General features: G+C 50.6%; 1 protein-coding gene and 1 long non-coding RNA gene across 3 annotated transcripts; one reads left to right on the top strand and one right to left on the bottom strand.

Moving 5' to 3' along the window:
- The first annotated feature begins 2517 nt into the window (after window positions 1-2517).
- LOC134526958 (keratin, type II cytoskeletal 5-like) lies at window positions 2518-7554 on the top strand. 2 transcript variants are annotated; one of them, XM_063359320.1, is made up of 12 exons: window positions 2530-2968; window positions 3044-3216; window positions 4041-4261; window positions 4838-4898; window positions 5395-5490; window positions 5625-5789; window positions 5911-6036; window positions 6374-6594; window positions 6714-6748; window positions 6990-7046; window positions 7101-7247; window positions 7347-7554. In XM_063359320.1, exons 1-12 carry the CDS (start codon window positions 2530-2532, stop codon window positions 7466-7468), a joined length of 1863 nt encoding a protein of 620 aa, XP_063215390.1. In that variant the 3' UTR covers window positions 7469-7554. The 2 variants fall into 2 exon arrangements, with proteins under 2 accessions (XP_063215391.1, XP_063215390.1); XM_063359321.1 differs by having other exon boundaries at window positions 2518-3216; window positions 6990-7554.
- LOC134526964 (uncharacterized) lies at window positions 7305-8339 on the bottom strand. Its single transcript, XR_010074059.1, has 3 exons — window positions 7938-8339; window positions 7550-7644; window positions 7305-7407 (listed from the first exon to the last, which is right to left on the bottom strand). It is a non-coding gene; the product is annotated as an uncharacterized LOC134526964 (long non-coding RNA).
- Window positions 8340-8620: the final 281 nt, after the last annotated feature.

Below are 8620 nucleotides of genomic sequence, written 5' to 3'. Positions count from 1 at the left end.
GCAGATCACTAAATATTTGTTAATAAATGATGTGCCTTAGACGCACTACCTGGGCTTGGGGGTGGTGCTGAAAGCCAAATGGATCAGCCCTTGCTGAGAAGGCAAAACCCACCCACCCCAAGAGGATGTTTTTTGAAATGGTTATCTTCATCTTTTCTGTCTCAATGCATAGGACTGGACTTCATCTCATTTGTATGTAAATATCCAGCAGAAACACCCAAACAAGAAGCTTCCAGTGCCCCAACAGCTCATAATTTATGTTGATCACCTCCCTGCAAAACAATACCTGCGCACCAAAACCCAGCCGGCTCCCCAGGGTACCAAAGCAGCCCAGCAGCTCTTGCATTTCTGGAAGAATACCTTTAATCATCCCTGCCCTTCTCAACCCCCGAGTATTGCAAAACCCATGTTTTCTGCTGCCTGCTTGAAGACGTTCGTGCAGATCAGACTATTTCGGAGAGAAAAAAGGCCAGGAGTACGTTTTTGGGGGCAGTCTGCAGGCCAAACCCTGCTTGGTGTCACTTTGGACATGCCCCTTGGTAGACGGACAGAGTCTAGTAGGGTTGATCCAAACTGACAAATGCAAAATACCACATCTGCCGCTGGGTGCGGAGCCCACAGACCTCAGCTCCTCCACACATCAGACCAGGCCGGTGAAGAAACGGTGCATCTTTCACCCAGCCTTTGCATCGCTCACATACCTTGTGGACAGTGGGCTGAAGGAAGAAGAGTGTGGGAGCCAAAATGACAATTCCCTCTTTCTTGTTGGCAGCCCCACCTTTAAGCCCATTACATTCATTCAGCTCTAATATCTGATCCGAACCCGTTTGTCAGCTTCAGGACAATCTGCCTTTTCTGGGGTCAAGAAAGCATGAAGACAATCTCATTTTCCCATCGCACCCAGGCTTTGAATTTCATGCAAATAATCAAGGCAATAGACGTTCATGAATTTCAAGTGACGTCCCAGGCAGATTCAGACCAACATTTTTCCAAAGAGAAGCGAGCCGACCCGCACCAACCGGGAATTTCGCACTGCAGTGGGAAATTCTGTTTGAGTGACCCAACTCTCCTGGTCTGAGCCTGCCTGGCAGCATTTCCCCAAGGGTAATCAGATATTTGGTCGTCTGTGTTCGGTAGAACACAAAACACCTGCTTAATTTTTCTTCCAGCGATGCCAGTGGAATTTTAGCTCGTCCCTAATGGTTTTTCAGCACTGAGGCACATCAATGTATTTTGCAGGGCATGTAGAGTCCTGTCCTGCAAACACGTTTAAGCTCCAGTCACGCGCACAGCACGGGCAGTGCCACCGGGACAGCAACATACTGAAAACGAACTGAGCTCCTCAACACAAAGGATAAAATACCCGAAACATTGCCGTTCCACAAAGCCCGAGATGCCAGAAAATGTCACCACACCCTATCGACTCTGCTCTTTTCCCCAAGGACTCCAGGAATTAAAATAAGGAGAAATTGTGGGAGCATTTCTCATGCTGGTTAAATCTTTGCTTTCGGCAACATTTTGAACAGAAAGACTCAAAGGTCTTTACAAGAAATCAGAGCGAGTAACTCGAGACTGATTACGTCTTAATGTTAACACGCAAATACTACCGTTCCACAAAGCCGGGCAAAGTGTTTTTCAGAAAAATCTGCCTCTTTCATTGAAATGTTTTTTAGATCGAGATGAAAATGCAGCGATCCCATTGCCAGTTGGCTGGAGACATCGCAACGACATCCCGCCTCTGGGTGGGATGGGGTTGTCTTCTGGAGATGCCAATAGAAAGGAAGCCGAGGAAACCTGCCCCAGACTAAATACCCAATACTAAATGGCCAAAGTTTGAGGTGACATTCAAATATAGCGTCTCACAGGAAAATCACGGATCAGGGCCTCTTTGAGCTAGTCAGCTCAAAAAGACGGTCTCTGCTGTGAACGGGCAGACTGGATAAATTAGACCCCTGAAAGGGACGTCAGGCCTCATGAGCATCCCACCCACACTCTGCCTCCAGATGAAGAAGCCCCATGAAGCGTTTTTGTTCAGATTTAGCCATTTTATTCTCACTGCCTTTCGCTCAAGTTAATTCAGAGGGCTCTCCACGAAGTTCTACGCTGACCTACTGCACCTTATAAGTAGCACAGGGGTATCAGGTAGCTATTTCTCCTTTTTCGCCCTTTTAAACTTCTTTTCTTTTGCTTCGCAGCTAGGAAATAAAATAATATATCTCTGCAGGCGTACGGAGGCTTTGCAGCTCTCCCTGCCAAAAATCAGGGAGTTAGATAACTCTTCCAACTGAGCAGATTCGCACCAGCTCCAGCGGGTGTGTTTGAGAGCAATCAGTGTTTAACACGTTTCAATAAGACAGCTGGCTGCCTGGCACGTCAAAACCATGAAGGCACTAAATTGATTGCTGGACTTCCATGCAACCAAGCCCAGATCCCCAGAGGGATAAAAAGGGCATCCTGCACCCCCTTCCAGAGAGCTGCACTCCCCGTTTGCCGCTTCTCGCCAGCGCCTGGCCGTTTTCTCCTGCTGCAATGAACCGTCAAACTTACAGCATGAGAGCGGGAGGCGGAGGCAGGTCTTACAGCACTGCCTCGGCTGTTCTTCCAAGCAGCAACAGGGCTGGCTTTAGCTCGATGTCTGTGGCACGATCTGGAGGAGGTGGAGGTGGCTTTGGAAGGCTCACAGGAGGAGGTGGTGGTGGTTTTGGCGGCGGTTTTGGCAGCAGGAGCCTCTACAACCTTGGTGGTAGCAAGAGGATATCCATCGGTGTTGGAAGCAGCTTCCGAGCTGCTTTTGGGAGTGGAGCTGGGGGTGGCTCTGGCCTGGGAGGTGGCAGTGGTGGTGGTGGCTGTGGACTTGGTGGTGGCGGAGCTGGTGGCGGTCTTGGACTTGGTCTCGGTGGTGGAGGTGGTGGGTATGGCTTTGGTGGAGGTGCTGGTGGGCTTGGCTTTGGTGGTGGACAGGGAGGTGGTGGAGGCTTTGGCTTTGGCGGAACAGGGGGGCTGGGAGGATTCAGTGGAGGGCTGGGTAGTGTCAGGAGCTCAGCAGGATTTGTTGGTGGCCCACCCGGAGTTGGTACTATCCAAGAAGTGACTGTCAACCAGAGCCTCCTGGCACCACTGAACCTGGAGATAGATCCAAACATCCATCAGGTGCGAAAAGATGAGAAGGAGCAGATCAAGACCCTCAACAACAAGTTCGCTTCTTTCATTGACAAGGTGAGACCTCGCCACGTGCTGTGGAATCGTGACAGAGAGGGAGGCAAGATCGTCTTGCAGCTACAAAAATATGACTTCATAGATCTATAGTCTATTGCATATTTCCTATCTGCATGTCTTCGTTAAAATAATCAAAAAAAGAAAATTCTTCTAAACAGTTACAAGGCAGAAAACTAGACTGGAAACTAGTAGTAAAAGGATTAGAGCCAGGTTTTGTGCCTGAAAAATAAGAAATAGTAGCTCAAATGGAGTAGGCTAGTTTCAGGTCCAGACCTCACTGCTTAACCCAGCTCTCTGTGGGGAATCACAGCAGACGCATTAGTCCTTATTGCTTTCTCGCCTGCAAGCTAAAGTCCTTTGTGTATTGACTCAACTTAAGTCCTTCCCTGGCTTCTACTTGGGTAAATACGTAGTATATATGAGCAAAAGGAAAGGCAATTAAGTACTCGTCTTTTAACCTGTAGTACTCAGATCTTAGCTTTAATGAAGGAAGATAAATATCTCTTACAAAGAAAGAAAAACCAAAGGATGTTAAAGAAAGCAAGTAATGAAAGAGCTGAACTCACATTTTCTAATGATTGCTCATTGGCTTGCTAAATTAAATTGTCTCTGACGAGAACCGTCCACTGAGGGCAGAACTGCCTAGCTACTGGATGGGCTAACGTGGCCCTAGATAATCTGGAGGATATTCACAGCTAGATTTAATGCTCTTGGTTTGGGATTTCCTTGGTTTGTGCTACGCATCAGTCCCAGTTACTGACGCCTGGCCACCAGCACGCTCACAGGTATCTTCTGCTAAGCCTCTTCTGCTCCCCAATGCGCAGGTTCGCTTCCTGGAGCAGCAGAACAAGGTGCTTGAGACCAAATGGACCCTCCTACAGGACCAGGGTCAAAAAAACAACTCGGGCAAAAGCAACCTGGACCCACTCTTTGAGGCTTACATCAACAACCTGAAACGGCAGCTGGCCAACCTGCTCAACGAGAGAGGACGCATGGATGGGGAGCTGAAGAACATGCAAGACCTCGTTGAGGATTTCAAGAACAAGTGAGTGCCTGTTAGCGGCACATCCAGGCACCCTGGGGTGAAATGGGATGCAAGTGGTTCAGCTTAGCATTAGGCAGTAGGATGAATCTCACCTAAACTTAGCTTTCTGCAAGTCAAACATCTAGCCTGACACAGCCACCAAACTTTCTACAGGAAAGGGAAAAAAAGTATCTCCAGTTTGTGCTCTAGCCCGTAACACAGTACCTAACTAATCCCCCTCTAATATCCCACTCCTGGGAGGCATCTCTCCCTGCAGAACCCGTCTTCCTCAACAGCAGCAGAAAGGCGATCCATCAACATTTTTCCAATCGGAAAATGCAGATTCAGCCAGGACGCAACAACTTGTGATGACGCTTGCAAAAGAAAATCATCTAAACCAGCTTTACCTTCCTTGTTCCACCTGCATTATGTCAAAATGTCATTTCAACCTCTTGAGAAACTGGATTTGCACAAATTTGAGCTGGGCAGTCTCCAGGAGGTTGATTTGGAAACGCCATACCTAGCCCAGATAACCTCGCACTCCTACCTGTACTTACCGAGGTATGATCCAGCTCGTCTTCCCCTTTATCCTCACAGGTACGAGGAGGAAATCAACCGACGCACAGCAGCGGAGAATGAATTTGTGGTGCTGAAGAAGGTGGGTGAGACAGGAGGTACTACAGATGCGGAGCTAACCCTAACCATTGCGCAGGCTGGGAACGTCCTAACGGATGGGAGATGTCATGGACCTGCATCCTCATCCCATCCTCTAAAAGCTGCCATTTAGGTTGTGGTTTTGGGGGAAAGGAACAGAGGGGTTTGGAGGATGGAAGTAAATTCTTGTCCCACAACATACACACGTGCTGCGCAAAACAGACCGTGTAGAAACAAAGATGGTCATTAGTGCCAGGGAGCCCAGGTACCAAGGCCACGTGGCCTGTAGCCCCCTCCTTATCCACTAACGGCGTTACACACAGCACCTCTTTTGGCCAAGAGGTGTCCTCTTGGTGCTCTTCCAGGGGAACGTGCTAAGCAGCTCCTCCTGTCAGGCAGCACCACTGCAGCAGCCACATCTCCAGGCTTGGCCAGCTCTTGGCCGAGCTAAAGAAGAGGTACCGGGGGCTGCAGATGTCCCCATGGTTGCTCTTTTCCAGGATGTGGATGCCGCTTACATGAACAAGGTGGAGCTGGAGGCCAAGGTGGATGCCCTGACTGATGAACTCAGTTTCCTCCGAGCCCTCTACGATGCGGTACAGACACCCTCCTCCCCTGATTTCTTCCCTGATTTCCATCTTGTTGTCACCCCCTGGATGGTGACCGCCACCGTTCATGGCATTTGAAAAGGTAAGTGCAGCTGGTCAGGATCCTCTGTGCTTCCTCGCAGGAGCTGGCTCAGCTCAGCGCACAGGTGTCTGACACCGCTGTCATTCTGTCCATGGACAACAACCGGGACCTGGACCTCAGCAGCATCATAGCTGAGGTGAAAGCTCAATACGAAGACATTGCGAACAGGAGCCGGGCCGAGGCGGAGGCTTGGTACCAAACCAAGGTGAACAGACCCAGAGATGTATTTCTGGGGAAAATTACTGCCGTCCCTATGTAAGGCTGTTTGAGCCACGTCTCGTCCACCTGGACATCTCGGATGGTTTACTCTTCCTTCTGAACCCCAGTTTGAGGAGCTGCAGGCCACAGCTGGGAAGCACGGGGACGACCTGCGCAACACGAAGGGGGAAATCTCTGAGCTCAACCGGCTGATCCAGAGGATCCGGTCAGAGATAGAGAACACGAGGAATCAGGTAGGAATGGCAAGAGGAGCCTGTGGAGCCCTGTTCTGTGGTCCCTTAGCACTGCAACTTTGCTGTCTGCCACTGCTTTGCTGATCTGGGACTTCAGCAGCCACAGAGTATGATGTACCTCATTAAATGTACTGAATTCCCTCCTGAAAACGCTGTAACACGTATTAAATCATTCTTGCCAGGCTGGCATTTCAACTCCAGCAATGTTAGCTATGTTGTCATGACCTCAGTTGTAACTTTTTTCATGAACACCCCAACCAGAATGGTTTTCTTCCTTGGGTGGCTCTTACCCAAAAAGAAAAGCGGCGTTTAGGAGTCCCAATCCCTCCTCCCGCAGTGTGCCACCCTGCAGACGGCCATTGGAGACGCCGAGGAGCGTGGAGAGCTGGCCCTCAAAGATGCCAAGGCAAAGATGATTGACCTGGAAGATGCTCTGCAGAAAGCCAAAGGTGACATGGCCCGGCAGCTGCGCGAGTACCAGGAGCTGATGAATGTCAAGCTGGCCCTGGACATCGAGATCGCGACCTACAGGAAGCTGCTGGAGGGCGAGGAGAGCAGGTGGGGGCAAAATCCCTGCAGGAATAATAGTGACTATCGCTTTGCCCCTGCCAGTAGTTGGCCCCCCTGCCTGTCTTCTTCCTTTTGCTCTAACCTCCCCTTTATCTGCCCTCCAACAGGCTGAGCGGAGAGGGACTCAACCCCATCAGCTACTGTAAGTACAACAGTGCTTGTCTTGCTTTGGGCCTACTGGGAGCAGAGGCCGTGAGCAACCTTGGGAAAAGGGAGGTTTTGCCCAATATAAGATGTTCAGAGCCCTCCACCAGCACTAGTGGCTTGCATAGGATACAGAAGTTGAGTGCAAGTCCTGTGGGTGAAGGTCCTGATGATGGTGCTTTCTGGAACTGGGTGGCTGTGAAGCAGATGGCCAACCCTCTGGTTGCTTTTTCTTTCAGCTGTCATCAGCTCCAGCTCTGGCGTGGCTGGTGGAGCTGGGTTAGGAGGAGGATTTGGTGGACTGAGCCTAAGTGGAGGCGGCGGTGGAAGCGGTTTCAGTCTTGGAGGAGGCGGTGGAAGCGGTTTCGGTCTTGGAGGAGGCGGCGGAAGCGGTTTTGGTCTTGGAGGAGGCGGCGGAGGTAGTTTCATTCTTGGAGGAGGCGGTGGTGGTGGAGGCTACAGCTTTGGAAGCGGAGGACTTGGACTCGGGGGTGGTGGTGGTCTCGGAGGTGGATTTGGAGGCAGCAGTGCTCTCAGCATCGCAAGCAGTCTTGGCTACGGAGCAGGTGGCGGCAGTGGTCTGAGCACCAGCGGAGGGAATTTCAGCTCCGGAAGTGCAAAAGGTACCAACCCAGGTGTGAAAATCGTCTCCAAAACCTCCTCCAGCAAAAAGAGCATAAAAAGCCAAAGCCTGAAGAACGCTACGCAGCCCGAGTAAAACCACCACCAGACCCTCCCCAAAACCATTGCTCCTGCCTTGCTCCTGTATCGCTCCCACACCGCCATCCCCTCCACCCACCTCTGTCTGGCTCCTCGCACTGTAGCTCCGAAGCCGTTGGATCACCGTTCAAGAAAAAGCAGCAGAGCACGCGTTAACCAGATCTCTCAAAGTACCTGAAACAGGATTAAAAAGAAAACACAGGCCTAACTGATTTTCTGAATGGGGAATATTTTCGTTTGTTTGTTTGCTTTCAATGAGGCCGAGCAGCTCGTTTGTAACCGTGGCCGGCTGACAGCCGTCAGCTGACACAGACCAATTAGCGGGGAGGATGCAATAACTCGGGGTTTTAGCTCAGCTCTGGCCCGCAAGAGCCCAGGGATGGGCTGGGAACTTGGCGGCCGTTCAGCCCACTTTGTCGTCACTGCGGGGACGAACCAAACTCACCCCTTCAAGTTAAGAAACTCACCTTTAGCAGAGATGTGGGTTATTTTTCTGCCATGTAGAAATACCCCGGGAGGTTGCTGAAAAGATGCCAGGCGGTGGTTTGCAGGCACGGGGCCCCTCGTAAAATATCCCTTATTATGGGAGGACGGAGCCCGTTAGGAGTCACTCGAGTGCGATGGAAAATCCCTCTTTTCCCCATTCAGACCCTCAAAAAACATGTTTCTTCCAGATGTGCTGAGCATCGCAGCTGGGTGAAGTCAGGACACGAGCCCGGCCAGTGGTTGAGAGTAATGTTAGGAAAGCAATCTGAGATCCCTCCGTCTGAAAAGTACCACCCACGGGGACGCGGAGGCAACTTGCAACGAGCTTATCTGAAAGGAAACCCAACCTGCTCTCCCATCCCTGTCCTCTCTCTCCTTAAATGAAAGTTTGCCCATAGCAGCACCTTACGCGCAATCTCGCGGGTGTATTTTGTCAGAGGAGCCATCAGTGACTGATCCACAGCACAAGGAAAAGGGCTTGTTTTCTAAATTCTAGGATTTTCTAACTCTAAGTAATAACTAAGGCCAAGAGTTCTTCAAAAGCAAGACCGGTGTTGGCAGTTAAATGGGGGTGCTCTCCTGTCTCATGCTAGGTTTTGTTGGAATGGCTTAAAAAAATGCCCAAATCATCCAACAGCCCAGGCCAAAGTCCAAGCCTTTGCCC

The sequence above is a fragment of the Chroicocephalus ridibundus genome, chromosome 24 (assembly GCF_963924245.1).
Source record: "Chroicocephalus ridibundus chromosome 24, bChrRid1.1, whole genome shotgun sequence".
NCBI lineage: Eukaryota > Metazoa > Chordata > Aves > Charadriiformes > Laridae > Chroicocephalus > Chroicocephalus ridibundus.
The sequence above is the reverse complement of the archived record's forward strand: the minus strand, read 5'-3'. Positions and strand labels throughout refer to the sequence as shown.